Genomic DNA, 22,477 nt, shown 5'->3' with positions numbered 1-22,477 from the left:
ACGATATGCAGAAATCTATTAACACAATCAAAAGATATAGAGAATTTCCCATTAAGATAGATTCGTAAAAGTGGGGATATTCAAGACTCTTAAAATCAAAAACATTGATCTAATTCACAAATCCAATAGGAGAATATAAATAAACAAAAAAATGTGTAGTGCGTTTGTATTATTTTGAGAGTCTACCATAAACCACAAGGTTTCGGCAAACACGAACATCTTAACGTGGCTCTTTATCATGGCAATTACTCTGTCGTGTTTGTACAAGTAGATCATTTGTAGTCCAATATTTACAGCGAGTTCAAAGACCACGTGATTTACCTTGTAAACTGATTACAATATTAGGTTTATCATTTTTATATCGCTCTTGAAAATATATCACACTGATTGTTTTTATTCTCTGCAAACTTCAACATTGAAAAAATAAAAAAATGCGGGGAAGAAAATGGTTGTTTTAAAAATGGATAAAATTTTAAATTGAATAAAAACCGATTTGTACGAAGGGTTAAATAATGTGTCAAGTGAAATTGAATTTCCATTCAAAGTTGAAGCGATTCAATTAGATGTCTAGTGATACAGTTATATCTTTGGATCTTGAGTGATATTAAGCAAGGATGGAGGAGAAGGAGAGAATTTTGCAATTCCTTTGAGAAATTTTAGTGAGCCCAAGCAAACGATAACAGAACAGATTGACACCAGCTGCTTCGTATTTGTTGCTATCCCATAATAGCGCGTACTCTATGGTTTACTCTCTTGCTCTCTCCTCCCCTTCTCCAATTCTATCAGATTCTTCCATCACTGTCTCTTTTCTTCACACAAGAGACGTTACTTCGCGAACAATTATCATACAGTCACGGTACTTGCAGTCGGTAACAGAAACGACATGTCGGAAGACAGCAACGGAAAATGTATGAGAGAGAGAGGTGTCCTGAGAGTTGGGTGTCCGATAGATTGAGAAAAGAACAAGAAATGAGAGACACTTTTGACAAAAGTAACAAATAAGGAAGAAAACAAAAAAATAAGAAAAGAGAAGAGTGAGAGATGAAATGAATAGAGAAAAATAAAATGAAACACTGACAGATATATCTTGATGAAGGCGTTCTCCTGTCATCTACGCTCTTTCTCTATCAGAAATTCTAGCTTTCTCGTTCGCGTTGACATCTGTACTTTCTCGGCTTCTTCTCTACTCGTGTCCGGTTTAGACCTTGCGTCTTGAGACGACGCCGATGTCATTTATACCTATAGCAAATTGAAGTTAAGGAAAAGAATTGTGTCCGAGTTGAGAACTCTCAGTTTCGTTTAATCTAGAAAGACGTTCCTTGTCGCGCTCATAAATTGGATTCGATTCCAATCGCTTCATCGTCAAATTCCAATTTATTAAAAAAACCTTCAAGTGCAATATAAAAAAATATCTGGAGCATTATAAAAAATATTTTTATCAACTATAATAAAAATTTACGTCTTAGAAACATAAACAATGTTCCATGAATGTAATTTGCCTTGAATTGAATATATTAATTAAATGTAATTGCCTATTTTTCTCCAACGAGAAAAATGAAAATTCGGATTTCGGACTGAGTGTAAAACAATTCGAATAATTTCTATTGTCGTAGGAAGAAGTTTTTATCCGAAAAAATTTATTTATGATTTTTAATCAAGACCAGAGTTAGTAAAGGCTATAACAATAGCTTCAAGATTTCGTGACTTGTTTTATTTTCTGAAAGAAGTTAGTGGTTCTTTATTTTTATTATTCGACGTTGTTTTAAGTATAGGCTTAGTGTTATTATTAATCGTTTTAATAATACAGGTAACTGCTTATATGTTGTACTTCCGGTTTACACGCCTTTTTGAAATCCACTACATTTTTCTCCAAACTGATATTAGTTCGTGTCAAATTTATGACGTTAGTCCTGAACTAATAAGATTGTAATAGAAATGCCTCGGTTCTTAAAGAAGTGGGAAAACCGGAAGGACAGCATATAAGCAATTACCTGTATTTTTTTCCATAACTTAACTTTCATAACTTAGTTTTAAAACCTCATTCAAATTAATTGTAAATGTGATTTTAAAAAGTTATAGTCGAAGTTCACTAATTATTAAATTCAAACAAGATTAGATTAGACATTGAAAATTACGATGGAATGTACAATATATACGATGAGAGTAATTTTTAAAATGTTTCTTCAGAACTAAAAAAAAGAATTCGCAAAATTTCGCATTTTTGAAGTTTGTTTCACATCGATCATCATCGTAGCCTGTTGCATAGGCAACGATAGAACTAACGTTTGGACATAAGTACATACGTCCATCCATCATCCTCTCATCGTGCCTATGCTTTCTGGCTGGTCTTGTCTCTCCCTATGCTTTATGTATTAATAAAATGAGTTTGTCGGCAAACTGCGTCATCAGTCAGTCAACCGATTAGATCATTAGCTTTTAGCTCTTTGTCCCTATGCGTCTCACATTCTATTGAAAACATTTTGCCACAAAAAAATGCAATAGGTGATTATGGTTTATTAATTTATTAATGACATTTTTCAGAATTTCTTTTTCCTTCGTTTTAAGGTCTTTGTATATAATTGAATATTTTTTTGTAATGAATTGAATTTTAAAATATTGTTTCTTCAAATTAGAAGATACTATTTTATAGAAAATTTATCTAGAAGGTGAAACTAAAAAGAGATTTGTATAAGTAAGGGAATTTTAACTTAAGTCAAGGCATTAGAGATAGATGTGTCATTTGTACTTACTCTTCGTCTAAAACTTTTGCGACACTATATTTCTTCATAGCGACTGGTTTAGTTTCTGCGACAGGTTCTACCCATCACTCACTGTCTTTTCTATGTCAATTACTCTCTTTTGAATTTTAACCATTCTTTGCACCTCTATCGTAATTAATTTACGTGTTCGATTACAAAATTAATTTTCTATCTAAAAACTTGTATCTTTGCAATTTAGTATAGTAAACCTCCTGAACTAAATTTTAATATCAAAAATTAAAAAAAGAAACAGATTTTTTGTTATTTAATATTACTTGATTCGGTGTTGTCGTCTTGTGGAAATGTAATAAACAGTAATATTAAATTCACTAAAGTTTACGAGACTTTATAAATTAATTTTTAAGACATATTATTGAACAGATTTGAACCAAATTGAAAATATTGATAAGAAATGAATATACAGCATGGATTTGATGTCGAACAATTTTGATTGCTTCATTGGTTAGAATTAGGTAAAGGAAAGAGGAGAATTCAGCTACTTGATGGATTGAGTGTTGACTTAGAATAACAGTCGCCTCATCGGTCAATCAGTCAGGTAGAATACGGTAGGTAGATACTCTGTCTTTGGTTCTTTTTCTGACGTCTTGCCCTGTTCACTCACCCTCTGGTAAGACCGCTAAGTGACTCACAAATCTGCTTAGCTGACACTCCAACGACCTCGAGATATAAAGGAAAAAAAAATTAAAACAAAATGACAAGTAGGCTCTCTACGAAACCCGATGATTGTGGTCTGTTTATCAACTCATGTGTATATCAATCATTATAACTGGGACATATGATGCCTTCACCTGTCATGTGAATAATTTTAGATTTTTCATCGAGAAGGTTAGTCATGTTTGAATATAGGACACCTGAAAGTCTATTTTATCATCTGTTATTCTCTTTTCACTCTACATTCTTATTGTAGACAACAAACCATTTTATAAACTTTTCCTTCTTGTTTTAAATTTCAAGTTTTATTCATAAAAAAAAGAAACTTGAAATTAAGATTTTCTTTTTACATACTAGACTATAATTTTTGTTGGATTTACATTTTTCTAGAATTTAATTGCAAAAATTTTAAGTCTTTATTGTCTAATGTCTTGTTTTATAGATTAAAATATTTGTTTAATCTCGAGAGAATAAAGCTCTAGCTCCTGGTAGTAATGGTCTGTCTCAATGAAGATTCAAATCCTGTCCAGGAGAAAAGGGTGTACGGATGGGCAAGGATTCATCTGTCAGTCAGTCGCTGGCAGTTAGAGAATCACAATGCGAGTCTTCTCTTCCTACGTCCTTCTGTTCGTCTATCAGTCTGACCGTATGTCCATCCGTTCGTCTCGCCTTTACCTCCTGTCATTCTTCTCATCCAGTCTCCTGTCAGTTCTCGTATTAGAAATTCATTTCGTCTCTCTCTCTCTCTCGCGGCTAACTTTTACTCTCTTATATTCACGACTGATGATCACCTTCTTTTATTCGCGCTTTTGTTTCTTCTGCAAGTCACACAAGTTATGATGTAATATTGGCGTTTTAGCGTAAAGAAATCCGAAGAATTATTTAAAAACCAATTGTTGAAGGGTTTAATTAAACTTAAATATTATGAATAATAGTCTCCGAAATATTTGGAATTGAAAACTCCTTACAAATTTGTGACTGTTCTTATTCAACTTAGATTGTTAAACAAACACCAACCCAGAATTATTATAGAAAAAAATTTATCAGTTTAAAGCAAAAGGACATACCCTAAAAATTGTTTTAATCCATATAGAAGAAGAGGGATGTGAAGGGGATTGAGAATATGGCACAACTTTATGTATTTGAAGTGATATAAATAAAAAAGAAACATACACCTAATCCGTGTGAGTCAAGGACAGTGGAAACGGATATCGTGCTCCAGCATCTTCTGGTGTCAGCACTCGCTTCTTTGCCAGGTATACCATAGTCCCTCGTGTCTTCCGCTCACGAGAAGCCAATTCTTATAGTTCCTCGTTAGTGGATTGCCAATCGAGGCACGATTCTCCTCGTGCTCCGGCATTTACTTCCAGCAATCAACATTCGTCAATTTCGCAATTGATTTCACATAGACCATACTCTGCTCTGTATGAAAAGTAATTCTCTTGTCAATAATTACCTTTGACAATAATTATCCAAAATTATTTAATTTCTTATATGAAAAGAGTAGATATGCAAATAAGGTAAAGAAAGACATGTTATCGTTTTGGAAAAAGGAAGAATTGGTAAAATTTGAAAAGAGATATTCTTATATCAAGTCTTTTATCCATAGTCTTCCATGCGATGAATGGAGAAAGAAAATATTATTTGGGTTCTGGGAGTTAATCCTATTTTTCAAGGGTTCGTATTGTTTGTGGTAATCCTTCGTAGGGTATAATATAGAAACATTTTTAATTCGCTATGGCAGCATAATTACTTTGTGAAATTTTCAGAACTTTTTAGAACTAAAATTCAGAATAATAAATGTAATAAATACAGTTGGAATATAAATGAAGATTGTTTTGTTTTCAAGATCATGATTCGGGTGGGGTCACGTATTCCGATGGCCTCGAGGAGCATTGAAAAACCTGAAGTGTTGTATGAACAATCTTTTTCTTCGTGCTCGGAGTCGAACCGTCCTTCTTCGAGACGTTCTTCCATTTGGTCGTTCGTTGGAGAGTTGCATTGCCTCCGTTCTCGGTTTTCTCGTCCGGTCAGTTAAGTAGACAATGGACAATGGGGACATAAATCTGCGTAATTAGTTGCCGATGCCCCCGCGGATCAATGTGCGATCTCCTTTCTCTCCCTCCTCGACTGTTTCGACCGGGAACAAACGATCGTTTGGTTGGTCAGTTGGCAAGGTAGGACGGTGCTCGTCGTCCCCACCCGAAGAAGTCTTGTCCGTCCTTCTGTCCCAGTTGAAGTATGTACTAGCTACCGGTGAAGGACGACACTCCCTTCCTTCCTGGAGGAGGACGCATTGGTGCAAGATGGCGGACACGCGTGCTCCTTCATCGGCTTCTTCATCCGGGAGGAGTTCTTTTTTGGAGCCCTTTTATATATCCCTTATTCTTCTCCTATATCTCCTCGTCCTTTTTTTTATCTATTTGCATCGCACACCTGTCCCACCTCCTTGTAAATCACCGAGAACAAGAGTCTCGGAAATAAGAAAAAATATCAAGATGATGGACAAAGGCTATAAATCTTCAGGTGCATCTGATTTACATTGATCAATCTCATTTACGTGGGTGTGATCGAATTGGATAATTCGTAAATTTTTCGCCAGAGGAAGTTGAGGGACTTGTGAGGGAGTCACCCTTCACTTGATTTCTTCAAGAACTTGTTTTTAATTTGTCCCTAAGAAGAGTTCAGGTCCCTGGGTTCTATTATCAGTCCATTTATGTCTCTTAATAAAAAGTTGATTTAATTTTTCAAAATAACAATATGAAAAGAAACAAAATGAAAACGTCAGATTGAAATGGGTAAATATTATAATTCTTTTCATTTTAAGCATTTTCCTATGATTAAAACGAAAATGGAAATGACTTGATTAAAACTCATAGTGTTAATGACGGAAGAGCTTGACTTGCTTCACAATGCTTTTGCGTCTTCATCGAAGATGCATCTGACGGCTGGGTAGATGACATCGTTGTGGCAACGGCTGATAAATGAACCGATAGCACCATTGTTATTCGCCATCTGCACCTTTATATCGTTTCCATGAATTCTCATCACAGACTGCATCTGCCGTCATTTCCGCGACTTTAAAGTCTCTTTCTTTCTTCATGACTTGAGTCCAAGTAAAAATATGTATATACATTATGATAAGTGTACACATTATATATTCACTCAAAACTGTTTAGTGTCGCCAACAAAAATTTTGTCGTCCCTATTAAATCTTTTATTTGATATATAAAATTATTATTATAACCACACATTTTTTAAAACATATTTTTGTTAGAAAAAACCTAATTACGAATCTTAGTGTATTAATCATTTTTCGGTACAGGCCAAAGTGGTAATAAAATTGATTTATATTTCCAAAATGTATCAGGAAGCGTCTTGTGAATCATGTTAATGAAAATATATTCTTAACGTTTTTAAAAAATAATTTTAATGTTAAAATATTGATATCTATAATTAATTGTTGTTGAAAGCTACTTGAAATTAAATTAAGTGTTTTTTTATTTTTCGTTTTAGGGGAGGACGGCGTCGAAAGTTCGGGTCCCGGGACAGACCTGCAAGGTGAGGAGGGTGACTGCATGGATGAAGATGGACCGAATAGTCCGAATGAAAGGGTTGGAGCACCAGCAGTTAAAGAAGACGAAAATGGAGAAGTCAGTGATGAAGAAGATGATGAAAGAAATTGTCCCCTGACTTCACCTTCTTCTATCACAGCACGATTGAACCCTGCCGCCATAAGAGATACGGGTCCTCCAGATAGGTAAATATTGTACGACTTTATAAAAGTTACTGCTCGCTTTACAAGTCATTGCATAATTTAATGTTGGTTCATGTCAGATTAACATTACGACAACAAACTCGCACCTCATAACAGTATATTATCCGTCTGGCGTTTATTACTACTCGCAAACATCCTCCCGAAAAATCACTTCTCAAGATTAGGATAAGGTGTTAAAACTCTAAAATTTGATTAGCCTACATCCATTTTATTTATTGACTTCTATTTAACTATTTGTCATGCTCACGAGCATGTTGATTTACAATATCATACTTCGCACTTGATAATTAAATTTAAAAAAAGTAGCAAAAAGCAGCTTTCATAAATTAAAAAAAAGTAGTAAAAAAGTATCAAACGGAAAATTAAACTTGACGACCAAAAAAACTCGTTTTAGACACTTCAAAAAACTGACAAAAATTCCATTCTATATTTTATTTTCCTGACTTTTTCCTAATTCTCATCAAAAATATTTACTTCTTTCTTATTCTGCTAATAAATTTAATTCCTACAACGAATTTTATTATTCATGAAAGAATTTAAATATTTATAAAAATAATTTACTTCTTGCGAAGAATTTTATAAATTCTAATTTTATAAATTCTAATTTAAATAATTAAATTCCTGAGAAATTTTTATTATTCATGAAAAGAATTGAATTCTTACAAAGATTTTTACAGAAAATCTTTCAAATACTTGAACTCTATTTGGAAATTTTATGAATATAGTAGATATTAAAATCATTGAATAGCGAAAAGTTTTTAAAAATAATTAAATTTTACAAAAAATTCTATTGAAATGTTTGAGAACAATTAAATCTCTGTGTGGCATTTTATTAAATTTTTTTGAAAATAATTGAATTGCTAAAAAGCATTTTATTTTTTATGAATATAATAGAATTCTTCCAAACGATTTTATAAGAATTTTTAAAAATAATTGAATTTCAGAAAAGAAATTTATTACTTTTAAAAGTAATTGAATTCTTGTGATGAATATTGTTATTTATGAAAATAATTGAATTTTGCAAAACGAATTTTATTAAAATGCCTCATAATAATTGAATTTTCGAGAATAAAAAAATTTAATTAAAATTGTATTTAAAATAATTGATTTTTTTCGAACAATTTTATTAAAATATTTGAAAATAACTGAATTCCTCTGAAAAATTCTAACATTTTAGTAAATAATTGAATTCTTATAAAGAATTTTAAAAAAACATTTCTTAAATAATTGATATTTTCGAGGATTCGAAATTAAGTTTTGAAAGAATAATTACATTTTTTGAGCAATTCCTGTAAAATTGTATGAAAAATAATTGAAATCCTGCGATGAATTTAATTATTTATGAAAATAATTAAATAGTTTCAAAGAATTTTATTAAAATTTTTAAAAATAGTTGAATTCCTGAGAAGAATTTTATTAATTATGAAAATAATTGAATTATTGCGAAAAATTTGATTAAAATGTTTAATAAGAGAATTGAATTTCTGTGAAAAATTTTGTTATTTTTAAGAATAATAATGAATTCTTCATAAAAATTTTATAAACATTGTTTAAATAATCAATTTTATTGAAATATAATAAGTATTATGAAAATTTAATTTTAAATAATTGAATTTTTGAGTAAAACTATATTTGTGAAAATAATTGAATTATTTCAAAAAAATTTCATTTAAATTGTATTTAAAATTATCGATTATTTTCAAATAATTTAAATAAAATATTTGAAAATAGTAGTTACAAAGAATTGTACTAAAATTTTTAAAAATAATAGAATTTCTAAGAAGAAGTTTATTATTTATGAAAATAATTGAATTATTGCGAAAAATTTTTTTAAAATGTTTAAAAAGAATTGAATTTCTGTGAACATTTTTGTTATTTTCGAAAATAATAGAATTCTTCATAAGAATTTTATAAACATTGTTTTAAATAATTAATTTGTTTGAAATATAATAAATATTATGAAAATTTTATTTTAAATAATTGAATTCTTGTAGATCGATTAATTGATTTAAAATAATATAAAAATAATTGAAATTCTTCGATGAGTTTTATTATTTATGAAAATAATTGAATTTTGAATGAATTTTATCAATTTTTTTAATAATTGAATTCTTTTGCGAATTTTTATGAAAATAATAGATATTAAAAATAATTGAATTTCGAATATTTTTTGTAAATAATTGAATCGTTTTGAAGAATTTGATTATAATTTTTGATAATATAGTTTTTTAATTTCTAGTATTAGCCAAAAGTAGTGGAAATAATCAAAAAACAGAATTTTTTATTCTTTAAATTACTATTGCTTTTTTGGAATTTAAAATATAATAGTCAACCTTTAAAAAAATGAAATATTCCGAGTAATTTACTTTTGGTGACTATTTATATCCAAAAATATTAAAATCTGGATCCAAATTTTGATCTTGAAATGCAAATAATTTACGATATGGAAAAATGTTACTTTATGTTTTTAGGAATTAGAAATATTAAGAGTTGGTAAATTGTTTTGTGACATAAAATGAATTTCACTTAATTCAATGAATGTGAAGGACTTCCTAATGAGATGATGGATTTTTGATTTATTTCAAAATAAGCCAACGAAAGAACGGCTGTCTTTGAAGCATCCGACAATGGTAGATAGGTAGTGTAAAGTTTGCGTGCTGTTTGAGGCCAACAAATCGCCGCGGATGGGATAAATAAGCCAGCCGTGTCAGGCGACTGTGATATCAGTGGCTGCCGCGTGGCGTCACTCAGCTAATAGAGATAGGCGCATGTTTCCAGCAGCACTCGTGTCTCTCCCACCCCCCATTAAAAAGGTACATTGCAGAGCAGCACCCTCGCATAGCATCACACACACTCCCCTCCCCGCAAGTCCAAAAACTTCCCCTGCATGCGTGGTTGTGGCCCCTTACAACTCCTGGCACGCATTCGAGCTCATTCAGTTACGAACCAGTCGTCGACAGGTCTACTACTTAAATTTGTGTCATAAAACTTTTAATACTTTTATTTTGGAATGTCCGCCAACCAAGATTTAACCACGTGACCGGACGCATAAAATCGGTTTTAGAGGTAAAAAGTTTATTACCCTTTTTAATTCTGAAATGACTCTTCAGTAACTTTGTTTCGCACAAGTGATGCAACTTTTTCTTCATTAATTAATAAAATTTATTTTGGTTCCTCTTTTTGTATTGCATTGTTATTAAATTACATTGTTCATGTTGATAGACAATGTTCATTATGCTTTTATATGATTAAATTTAAATTCAAGTATTTCATAGAAATTATCATAATAAATAAAGTATTTTTTCGCCATTGACATGAAAAAGTGTTTTTTTTTATTTCAGTTTTAGTCTGATAAAACAGCACCATATAGGACAGTTGCTGATTTTTGTTTGTTTTTCGGTTCTCTTTGATTTTATTTATTTTATATATTAATTTTTGGTTACAATTAATATGTATAATGAAAAAATAATACTAAAGTAGTACATATTGTATCAAACCTCAAATAAATATTTTAATATAATACAGAAAATTGTGGGGTACTATTTTATCACCAAAATGGATTAAAATAATCTGCAACGCTTTTAATCCATCAAGGATTAAAATAAAACATCGAAAGATTATTTTTTCAAAATATTTTAAAAATGATTTGGTTTTGATTTAGACACATTATTTGCATGGGAAAAATAATCCGAAAATTGATTTATTTTAATCTTTTGTTAATATAAAATGTTTTACTTTTTCATGTCAATAACGAAAATAATACTACATGTTGCTAACACGAAATCCATTTTTTAAAAATGCTACTTACGAATCCGAAGTCAGATTTTCAAAATTCAAAATGGCGGATCCAATATGGCGGCCATTTTTTTCAAAATTGCTGAAATTTACATAAAACTTGTTTCGCAGGGGTTTTTAGGTTCGCTCGTTAGATTATCTAAATTCAAAATGGCGGTTCCAATATGGCGGACATTTTTTTCAAAATTTCTCAAAATTGCATAAAACTTTAGTTTTGTAATCAGCGACTTTGACGTGCTAGAGACTTGTCATAAAACAAACAAAAAATTATTAAAAATATTTTCATAGTTTATTAACTAATAAATAGAAACTATGTAATAAATTACAAATAATTTATAAAAATTCAGAAATTCAAATCTTTGAAGAAATAATGAATATATTCACTTATTCTTAACTATGAAAATTATTAGTATATAAATTTACGAAATATAAGAATAAATAATAATTTTTAATTGTGTAGGGTAAGGGGCCCAAAGGTCTTTTGAACGACTGTAATTTCTAAACGGTATTATATGACATAATTAATAGTATATACCCTGAAACTGTATCTCCTTAGCTAACTTTTTAGCAAAAAATTTTTTTTATTTTACGAAGGAAAATAAAACTTTGATGACTTTGGAAAAACAGATGAAATTTTGCCTTAAAAAAAGTGGCCCCAAAGTGTCCACCATTCAAAATTTCACTGAAAAATTAAAAAAATAGTTACAAAAATCTATTTAAGGTAATTTTATTTGAAATGTATTGTTTTTGGCTTATAGAAAGCCGTTCTCAAATATTGTTAATTATTTTTCCTATTTCATACATTAAAAACTAAATTATTTTATTATTCATCATAAAATTTTCCAAATCGATAAAATTTACATTTTCCATAATATATTTTGATAAATATTACATCGTATCTTAGAAAACTACTGTTTTAATTGTTATTTTAACTATAGCCAAAACGAATAGTGGAAGGGGCCACACTTATCATCTTAGGAACAATTTTTTATTAATTTTTGACCCCCCCCTCTTCATCTATTGTAGATAATCATGTCCTTTTGACAATCCCCCCTCACCTCCTATATAATTATCCACATGGAAATTTTTTGGTGAGAAATTAATATCTTTGGTAGGATATGAAAACTTATAACTATAAAAAAGGTTTTTTTATTTTATGATGGTAATTAAATTGACATTTAATAAAAGAAATATTTACGACATTTCCAAATTTTTTAACAGTTTTTACTACTAAAAATAATTTTTTTGATGACAAATCTTTTTAAAATTGAACAAAAACAGTGGTGCGAAATTTGATATTAGGATAAATAAAATGTAACGGACTTTTTTACTGGTTCCACGTGGACATTGCTTTGAACGTCCCTCCCCCTAAAACTGACCTCGTGGTATATGGACGACCCCTTAGTTAAGTGTAACTAAAACTGTTTAACCTATTTGCTGTGATAGTGAAAAAGTATTCATATGCAACGCAGGCAGCAATAAACATTTTTTTATAATAAAATAACATTTTGTAATTTAAAAAGTTAGAAGACAATAATAATAATAAAAAGTTTAGAGTAAAAAGTACTTAATTAAAACATTATCTTAATAAATCAATAAATTGTTGTTTAACCCACCCCGATGGTGCTGACTAAACAATAGGGGGATATAACGTAAAATATATGAGATAAAAAATAAATACTATTAAATAAATATTAATAAGTGTAAATTAACTTTTTCTTTGGAATCTCATGCATTTTACTCAATATCGGTCCATTGTACAGCAAGCAGCATCGGTGGCGACGGTTAACTCTCAGGTTATAGTTTCAACTCAAGATTGTCACCAAGGTCGCTTATCCAATGAAGCAAGAAATATAAAATATTCTTTTTATTCAACATTACAATGATTAATTATTTAAATATTATAATTTTAATTATTACCTTTATTGAAAATTAAAAATTGTTGAAATAAATTTCAGTTTTCTTTAATTTTAATCACATTTAGTTTTAATTATTTTCTCTTCGTTTTATCAGACAAAATTTCACTAACATTCTTTTGAGTTATATCAAATAAAACAATATTGACTTTCAGTGAGATATTTGTTTATTACTATTTAAGAAAGTTTTCTGTAAAGTTTCAAAAAGATTCCTCATTATTTATTATATCTAAGTTTTAATAAACAGGCCGGTGCAGCGACAGTTCTTCTATGTGCTTTTGTTAAGCTAGTGGCTAAATGTCACTTGAGATTCCATACAGATAAACGTTCGCTGCGCCGGCCTGTTTCTTGAATAAAGTAACTTTTACTATTTTCAAAGTAAAACTTACACTTACTGAAACTTCTGCACATTTTTTTTAATTTTTACTATTTTTGAAGTGAAATCACTTAGAGTGTAGCAAAATTCACTTTGAAAATAGTAGAAGTTGATAGAAATGCATAGAAGTCCCATACAGTTTTGGGTTTACTTTGTAAATAGTAAAAGTTACTGTATATTCAAGAGACAAGACTCTTTTTTCATCTCGACGTTTCCAAACGAGACAAGATTGAAAAGAATCGCATCTTGTCTCGTCCTGCGAGACAACACTAATAATTAGTGTTGCGTCTTGTTCCTAATGACCCCACTTGACCCAATATTGCATTATATTATAATATACTATATTCAAATAAATTATATTATAACATAACATTACATATAAGGTAATATATTACCTAATTTCGCACTAATGATATTGATTTAATTTATAAAAACAAAATCCATTAATTTTACTCGATTAAAATATATTTTTACGTTATCCAGATATATAAAAATCATTGATTGTATAAATATTTTGTAAGAAAACCTAAATAAAAAAAATTTATTTTAGAATCAAAGAGGAATTGATTTTGTCTCTGCAGCAGTAAAATCGGCATATAACGCCCGATAGTTTGATTTACGACCGTTCATATTTATTGTCACTTCAATAGCTATGATTTGTTTGCGTTTAAATTAATAACATCCGTTATCTTTAGTATCAACTTCTATAAATTGTTTTTGGAATACATAATTTTTTCACAATAACTCTAACACAATCGACAAGTTTGATTATTATTACCCTCAATTTTTTATTGCTTTTTGTTCAAATTTATACCATTATTTAAAAAAAGGCATTGTAATTCTGCAGGTATTTTAATAATAAATGATAGGAAAACATATGTCTTAAAAATGATTTATCAATTTTTGGACGTAAAAACTAAAATCGTTAGAGGAACAAATTTGAATACAATGCACTTAATTTATTTACTCTTGAAAATTGTATGAGATAGAAAAATATTGCAGTTTTGATGATATAAATAAACGCTTGTTTTGTTTTGTTGTAGGGAACCAATGAGTCCTCGTTGTCCTTCGAGAGACTCTCGGGAATCGTCTGGTCCAGCTGTCGGAAGTCCTCCACCACCAGCAATCCGAAATAGCGCCAGTCCCGTCAGTCCTAGTAGCATTGTTCCTCTACCTCTTGGGACTCATCCACTCTTACCTTCTCATTCGGCGGCAGTGATGGCAGCCTACCTTCAGCAAACGCATCAGCGTCTTCTTCTAGGTCATTCACCATTATCCCGTGGATCTGTGTCACCTCTGGTTACGTCTTCTTGTTCACCACCTGCCGCAACTCCTGGTCTCTTGATCTCACCAACGAGTGGTGGAGAAACATCACCCGTTGCAACTCCTTTACCAGCGGTTCTTGACTTCAGTACGAGAAAGGCTTCATCAACTGAAGACGAAGACGAGCAGATTTTAAATCTTAGTAAACCTCCCACGCCATCTTCTTCAACGGAAACAAACAATGGACCGCTCGACTTGTCAGTTTCCAATAGGAAACGACCTGGTCCTGAAGATTCGCCGCCACCTCCACCACGTAAATCATCTAGGCACGCGTCATCAACTCCCACTGGTCATCAGGATACCTCATCAACTGCATCCTCGTATGGTAGATCAGTTGTGTCCCCTTGGACGTCACCCGTAGTGGCGTCACACTTCCCATATTTTGCTGCAGCGGTCGCAGCAGCTGCTACTAGTCAACAGCAACTCTCGCCGAAAAGCACAGGCGGAGTAGTGGATCACCATCAACTTTGGAATGGCAAGATGAAACCACCATCAGCAATGGAAAAATCTTATCAACCAAGTGAAGCTACAAAAGCCCTCGAAAAAATGAGCGAACTGAGCAAACTTGGCGGTGATGATTTGTTTCGATCATCTCCTGGAGGAATTGGAAATCCTTCCGCCACATCTGGGAGTCGACACAGCGCCTGGCAGTCTCACTGGCTTAACAAAGGAGCTGACCAAGCGAAGGACGTACTGAAATGCGTTTGGTGTAAACAAAGTTTCCCCACACTCGCTGCCATGACGACACATATGAAAGAAGCCAAACACTGTGGCGTTAACATGCCGGTTCCTCCTCCTTCGGTTAGTCATCATCAGAACATTTCGATAGCCCCACCTCAACATCAACCACAAACTTCAACCAGCGGCGGAAATAACGGAACTTCCACTCCAAGTAAGCAAAGTCCTTCCGAACTGAATCTACTTATTAAAGAAACAATGCCATTACCAAGGAAGCTTGTTCGAGGTCAAGATGTCTGGTTAGGGAAAGGTGCAGAGCAAACAAGACAGATATTAAAGTGCATGTGGTGCGGTCAAAGTTTCCGATCTTTGGCTGAAATGACTTCACATATGCAGCAAACGCAACATTATACAAATATCATCTCCCAAGAACAAATAATATCTTGGAAATCTTCGGATGACAGTAAGGGATCGGGAAGCACAGGAGGCGGTGTCGGTGGAGGCACCGGTGGTCCCGGAGGTCCTCTAGGAAGTGGAAGTGGTCCACATGGAGGTGGTAGTGGTCCGGGAGCTGGCGCAACGAGTAGTCACGTTAGTGCTGTTTTGACTTGCAAGGTTTGTGATCAGGCTTTTAGTTCCTTAAAAGAATTAAGTAATCATATGGTAAAGAATTCGCATTACAAAGAGCACATAATGCGATCGATTACGGAGAGTGGAGGACGACGAAGACAGACTAGAGAAAAACGAAAGAAGTCCCTTCCTGTGCGAAAGTTATTAGAACTGGAGCGGGCACAGAACGAGTTTAAAAATGGTGACACTGGAGCAAGTATTGGACACAGCTTAAGTAAACATGCTGGTAGGATCACGTGCGAAAAGTGCGGTGACAAGATTGAAACAACTATTTTTGTGGAGCATATTCGTCAGTGCATTGGTGCTGGAACAGTGGGTGTTAATCAACGGAACTTTCTCAAAAATGCATTAATGTCAAATAACATGTCAACAGCGCTGCCAGTCGGAGAATCTGGCAGAAAAAGCGTGACTGAAGATACATCACCAGTCTCGTCGAGGCATCATCGGTCCCCCTCTTCTGCCAGTGATGCCACAACTCCTGGAAAAGACACTTCTACACCAAATACCGTTGAACCTACGGGAACATCATCTCCTTCAGTGTTGAATGCAATTGAAAAACTTATCGAGAAAAGTTTTGACTCAAGGGTTCGACATAACGCGTCCGGTCTGCATCATGCTCCACCTGGTGCACCCATGGGTTCTAGCATTCTAAAGCGTTTAGGAATTGACGAAAGTGTAGATTATACCAAACCCCTCGTAGACCCTCAAACGATGAATCTCCTGCGTTCCTATCAGCAGCATCATTACAATACTGGTTCAAATGCAACCAGGCGAGAAAGAAGTGGAAGTGAATCGAGTTCAATTTCGGAACGAGGGAGCGGTAGGACGGATGCTATGACACCTGAGAGGCGTCTTGAAGTTTCTTCTGGCCATGAAAGGCTTTCGGTCTCGTCTTCTCACACGCATCATCGATCGACGCCTGAGAAGCAAACGCCTTTAACGAACCGACACGTACAAGAAGAATCCGGAGACGAAGAGACTGTTGTTGTGAAAAAGGAACCGAGGGAAGAGGATGCAGAAAACTTAGCGACAACCGAGACAGAACAGCCTCAGCAAGGTTCGAGGGAAGTTGTAGTGAAGAAAGAAGTAGTAGATGAGTCGAGAGAAGAGGAAGATCAGACAAACTTTAATCATAGAAGAACTGTTCAACAGGAATTGTCAGATGAGAATCGAGAAGTTCTTTCACCACCAATGAATCCTCCAACACCAAGGTCTACTGGACAGGTTGAACCCTCGACCAGAAGTCCATGTAGAAATAGTACAAGTAGTCCAGCAAGTAGTGATAGATCAGTGACACCTAGAGGAACTCCTGATACCAAAGCTTCAAGTAGCCTCGGAGCATTGTCTTCTATGTTTGATAACCTCTCAGGTGGTGGCGGAGGGACAAGCACTAGCAATACAGATTCCCAAGGCCGAAAAACCAGCAGTCATCCTTTGGCTGCTCTTCAAAAGCTCTGTGACAAAACAGAAACTCGTGGCTCTACTTCCGTCAGCAGCAGGAACGCTTCAGGTTCCACTGGCTCATCTCAAAGCGCCGGGAGTGGAAATGGCACCAGTACAAGCGCTGCAGGTTCTGGTCCTACGCCTGGGGCAATTCTGGCCTTCAGTTGGGCCTGCAATGACGCTGTCGTGACAGCGGACTCAATAATGAAGTGTGCGTTTTGCGATACTCCATTCATTTCCAAGGGTGCTTACAGGCATCATTTGTCAAAAATGCATTTCGTTAAGGATGGTGTCATTCCGGATCCCCTGACAATTGGAAGATCTGCAGCATCGGCTGCGGCACTATCCCAATCAGGTTCCAGTGGTCCTAGTTCATCTTCTCTACCTTCACAGCGAAACAAGTCACCTCCTATTCCAAATCAGGCAAATGGAAGTCCATCTCAATCTGCAGCTTCTTCTCTTGAAGAAAGTCCTCATTCAAAATTTCTTAAGTATACGGAACTGGCTAAACAATTGTCCAGTAAATACGTATAGTCCGAGCCCCGTAAGTAGCGGTGCCATTTGTACATAAGTGTATTTATATTGTAATGAGTTCAGAGAAGTCAAGATAGATTAGTCTAAGTCCGTCGTGCCGACGACGATACGGTTTCGTTGTTTTCTTTAGGTCTTTATAGTACTCTTTCACTGGAAGAAAGTACAGTTTGTATCAAATATTATAAATCTCTTATTCATTAATACTTTCAAGTATAACGTTCAGTAAATTTCAATTTACACTAATTTGTCTAGATTTAATCCAAAAGTAATATATATAATTTCGACAAGCATCAACTTTGAATGGCAGGATAAAAATTCGTCATTTCGTTATTTACATTGTGAAATTGCAAGAGTATTTAGATTAATATGTTTGTCATGTCATAAGATGTTTTAAGTAATGAAATAAATTTTATTAAAATATTATTATACATAAGGTATCGTACATAGCATCTAAAGCTAACATCAAAATTTCTTTCCTCATAAATATGTAATATATTGTAAAGAAGTTAAAATTTTAAAAACATTTCCAAAAATTAAAAAACAACTGCAAAAGCATTTTTAAAATGACTATCGAAACATCTGAAACTAACATACTTTTCTTGCAATGCAAATCAATATATTTCCTGTAGGTGAAAAAATTTGTACTTGAAAGGAGTTAATTTGAAGATAATTTATAAATTTCAGTATTTATTCAATAAATTATGTATTAACATCGGCGCATAAAATAAAAAAATTGCGAGTACGAAGACTGAAATATCATAAGTTCTCTTCTTTCTGATGTATCTAAAGAGAAAAATGTAGTCTAACATCGAGTTTGTTGCTTGTTTTTATTTTTACAAACCTGGAGTGTGAAGAAGAAGAAATTGATTTGCATGGTTTACTTACTTTTTATATCTAAAACTTTTACGCTTATATCTGACTGATAATTTGTACTTAGTGACTCTAATTATGTAAAAACTAAAAATATAACAAAATTAAAAATGTTGGATTCAAAATGACGGTCCTAAAAAGCAGATTTAAAAAAAATTGTTCGCATTACTTTAAGACTTGTTACTACGGAGATTTTTGGGTCGCTGATTAAGAATCTGATGTCGGTTTTGAATAATTCGAAATGTCACATCCAATATGTCAGAATAAAAAATAAAAAATTCATCAAAGAGTAAGGTATTCAAAACACAAGGACATAAATCTAGCATAACATAAAATTTTGTATTAGACATTCGAGTTTTTTATAATTTCGCGTTACATACGAACATAGCGATTCGGAAAACCTCCGAATAACAAATTTCAATTGATTTCGTTTATTTGAATAATTTTTTTAATGTCATATTGGATCCGTTTTTAAGAAATATTGCAAACCAACATTAGATTCGTCTTCAGCGACAACAAAAACCCCAAAGTGATGGAATATGTTATATAAGATTTTGAAAAATGTCCGGATGTACATATGTGAGTGGATCCCTTTTTGTGAAAACGATAACTCGAAGAGGTTTTAACAAAATTGGGTAAAAATTTAAAAATTATGTTACTGTAAAATAAAATCTTATTTCTTATATGAAGACGAATCAAAAATCTTATTATTTACATAAAAATTGATTTAAGTATATAAAGTATATATTGTAAAAACAATGTTCCTTAATTCAGAATTATGTTGAACTAATTTAAGAATAGAGTTTTCCTAAAATTATAAATATAAAGCATAAATCAAAATATATCGACTTGTAAAATAAAAATTGCACCAAACTCGATGTCAGACTACGTTTTTTGCTTAAGACACATTATAAGGAAGAGAACCTATCACATGGCAGTCTTCGCACTCGAAATTTTTTTTATTTTGTCTGCCTGTGTAATATTCAATCTAAGCTTTTAATTATTTGTAAAATTTGTGTATTAAATATTTGATCTAATGGAAATTATTTATTTTTTTATACAATTCATTATAATTATCATGACTAATCAAAATTATTTTGATTCATATGAATACAAAAAATTTTATAATATATATACATAAATATATATATATAATTTTATGAAATTTAGCGGATAAATTTTTTAATGACTAAAAAGTTTAAATTGATAAAACTTAAGATTTATATAATTCATAAATACTATTTGTAAATGATAATCCTAGAGTTATGTAGAGTAAATTTGTCTTTTCAATTTAAATTTTAAAACTTTAATATGTGCAACATGTTGAAAGCATATTAATGTGTAAACACATAATCAGCGCATTTTACCAAAAAATAAAATAAAAATTTTCCAGTGAAAAAGTTACTGTCGGTTGGAAGGTTGATTGTTTTTAGTCGAAAATCTAAAAACAATTTAGTATCTTAAAAAAAACAATTTCGATTTATAAAAAGAATACAAACCTTCCAATCAAGACCATGCGATGCTTATCGCATCTTCTCGTTCCTGAGTAGCAAATAAGACTATCGTCAGTCAAATGGTGTTTTATTAATTCTATTCTGCTTCTACTGTTTTACTTAAGCATATAGAGAAATCTGTTACTAAAAGCGCATTCGCAATAGTGGCTAATGAAAAAAGTGAACCAGTAGACTTTGCGCCTTTAGTAACAGATTTCTTTCCGTGCAGATTGACAAAGTCTTAATGAGATTAACTGAATTGTAAAATAAATTATCAATAACAATTTTTTACGTCGTGTGAGAATTTACTTGATTCTAATTCCATGAAAATCTTTAATTAAATTCGAAAATAGTTGAAATATAATTTTCTTTTAGTTTTATTCGTCGAATTCATGATTTATAAATTTTTAAAATGTTCATGTATTTACAAGATATTTCCAACTTCTGGAACATTGTAAAAAAATTATTTTAAATTTAGTGGACTCCCCTCAATCTTTAAAAGGCAAAAATTATATTACTTGAAGGTTAATTTTCTATCATTTAAAGAAATCAAGTTGAAAAAACCAAAAGACACAAGTTTTCAATTTATTATTTTTTGATAATTATGGCTGTGTATTGATAAAATCTCAAAAATATTCATGCTGTTAGCATTGTACACTTGGTTACAAGAGACCAAAACGACCAGAATTAAGAATTGAATAACATGCTTTCTCAGATGTCAAATTTTTATATTTTATAATGACTTAAATATTACAACTTAAACAAAAAAATCTGTCAACATACAATATTTTGTTTCTTAATTTTCGATAAAGCTATCTGAAGATATAGTGACCAACGCACAAGTTCTTTTTTCGGAAAGGATCTCAAAGAACCTATTATTATGGACCTGATTTTTAATACTTTTGAAAAATAATTTCAATAAGTTACTCACATTATAATGTAATTTAATATACGAAAGTTCTTAAATAAGAAAATTTTATTTTATGAAAAAAAATTTAAAGAAAGCATACATTTTTTGGTCGTTTTGACTCACTTTTGTCCAATTTAAATAACAAATTTTACAATTTCATTTCTTACTGTTTTATAAATAAAAAATTAAATACTCAAAAAAAATTAATACATTTTTCCTCTTCTCAAATTATTTAAGAATTTAAAACGAAAAGTCTGAATTAAAAAGAAAAATATTTCAATATTTTTGAAATTTTTCCATCAATACAAAGCATGAATAAAATTATTACTTTTTTTAATTTCAAATGAAGTATTCGACTTTTACTGATAAATGCTTGGCCTTTTTGAAACTTATCGAAGTAAAATAACAAAAAATTTCATTTAGTAAAAAAGTAGTTGATGGGATGAATAAAGTATTAAAATAATAAATTCATAAATTTTTGTAATAAAGAGCTGTGTACTTGATTGTCAGGTTTTATTATTCTGCAAGCATATACTTAAAAATTTGGTAAATATATTTTTCCATACATAAGGTTTCTATCTTCATTGATTATGTTTCATATCAGTTTATAACAAAACTGTATGAACAAATTGTTGCTCAATTTTGTTAAAATTCAATCATATATTTTTTGGTTTAAGTTGAAAATTGACCTTCTTTTATAAAATGTCAACTCAATGCTTTGAGAATTGATTTTTTTCATATTAATTATAATGTGATTGTCACTGCGCAAAATGTCGGTCTACGAAAATTTGAATTTTTACAACGTTCAATGTAAACTTTGGGGGTTCAATGATGACTACGATAGTGACGATAAGCGGCTAGTTAGGAGATGAGATTAAATTAATTGTGATGCCACCATATCTCGCGGCACTGCTGAGTCATGGGGCTCGGCGCGCGGCCAAGTATGTGATTTTATAATAAATTCTTAAGAAGTTCTATGTTATACAGACGATAAGGTGAGTGGAACAGGAATCGAAAGCATAAATGTAATAGGCGCCGATTTTACTTCATCCATTTTGCAAATTTTTCATACTCTATCTGTTTCTTTATATTTATGAAAAATAAAAAGACACTTTTTTCAAATTCTAGGCAAAAAATTCCAAACTTGGAATTATTGCGATCTGAAATTGATATAAAATTATAGTTTCTAATTTTAAAACACTGTAATCCCTTGTTCATAGTCAAACAATTTTTAATCGCAAATTTCAAGATTGGAATATAACAATTTCTCGGCGCATATGCACAAGAAGCAATAAATCTA

General features: G+C 31.7%; 1 protein-coding gene across 5 annotated transcripts in view; it reads left to right on the top strand.

The window, feature by feature from the left end:
- Positions 1–21,396, top strand: part of LOC122502830 (protein tiptop-like) — a 357,021-nt gene extending 335,625 nt beyond the window's left edge. For 3 of the 5 annotated variants that reach the window (XM_043613103.1, XM_043613102.1, XM_043613101.1), the window contains 2 exons: positions 6,948–7,191; positions 14,340–21,396. In XM_043613103.1, the coding sequence (XP_043469038.1) occupies positions 6,948–7,191; positions 14,340–17,904 (3,809 nt within the window). In that variant the 3' untranslated portion in view covers positions 17,905–21,396. Of the gene's footprint in view, positions 1–6,947; positions 7,192–9,923; positions 10,276–14,339 lie in introns of those variants that run through there. The other 2 variants (XM_043613105.1, XM_043613106.1) reach the window with 2 other exon arrangements.
- Positions 21,397–22,477: the final 1,081 nt, after the last annotated feature.

Source organism: Leptopilina heterotoma, unplaced genomic scaffold (genome assembly GCF_015476425.1).
Source record: "Leptopilina heterotoma isolate Lh14 unplaced genomic scaffold, ASM1547642v1 Lhet_24, whole genome shotgun sequence".
Lineage (NCBI taxonomy): Eukaryota > Metazoa > Arthropoda > Insecta > Hymenoptera > Figitidae > Leptopilina > Leptopilina heterotoma.
Note: the sequence above shows the minus strand (reverse complement) of the source record. Positions and strands in the feature narration are given on the sequence as shown.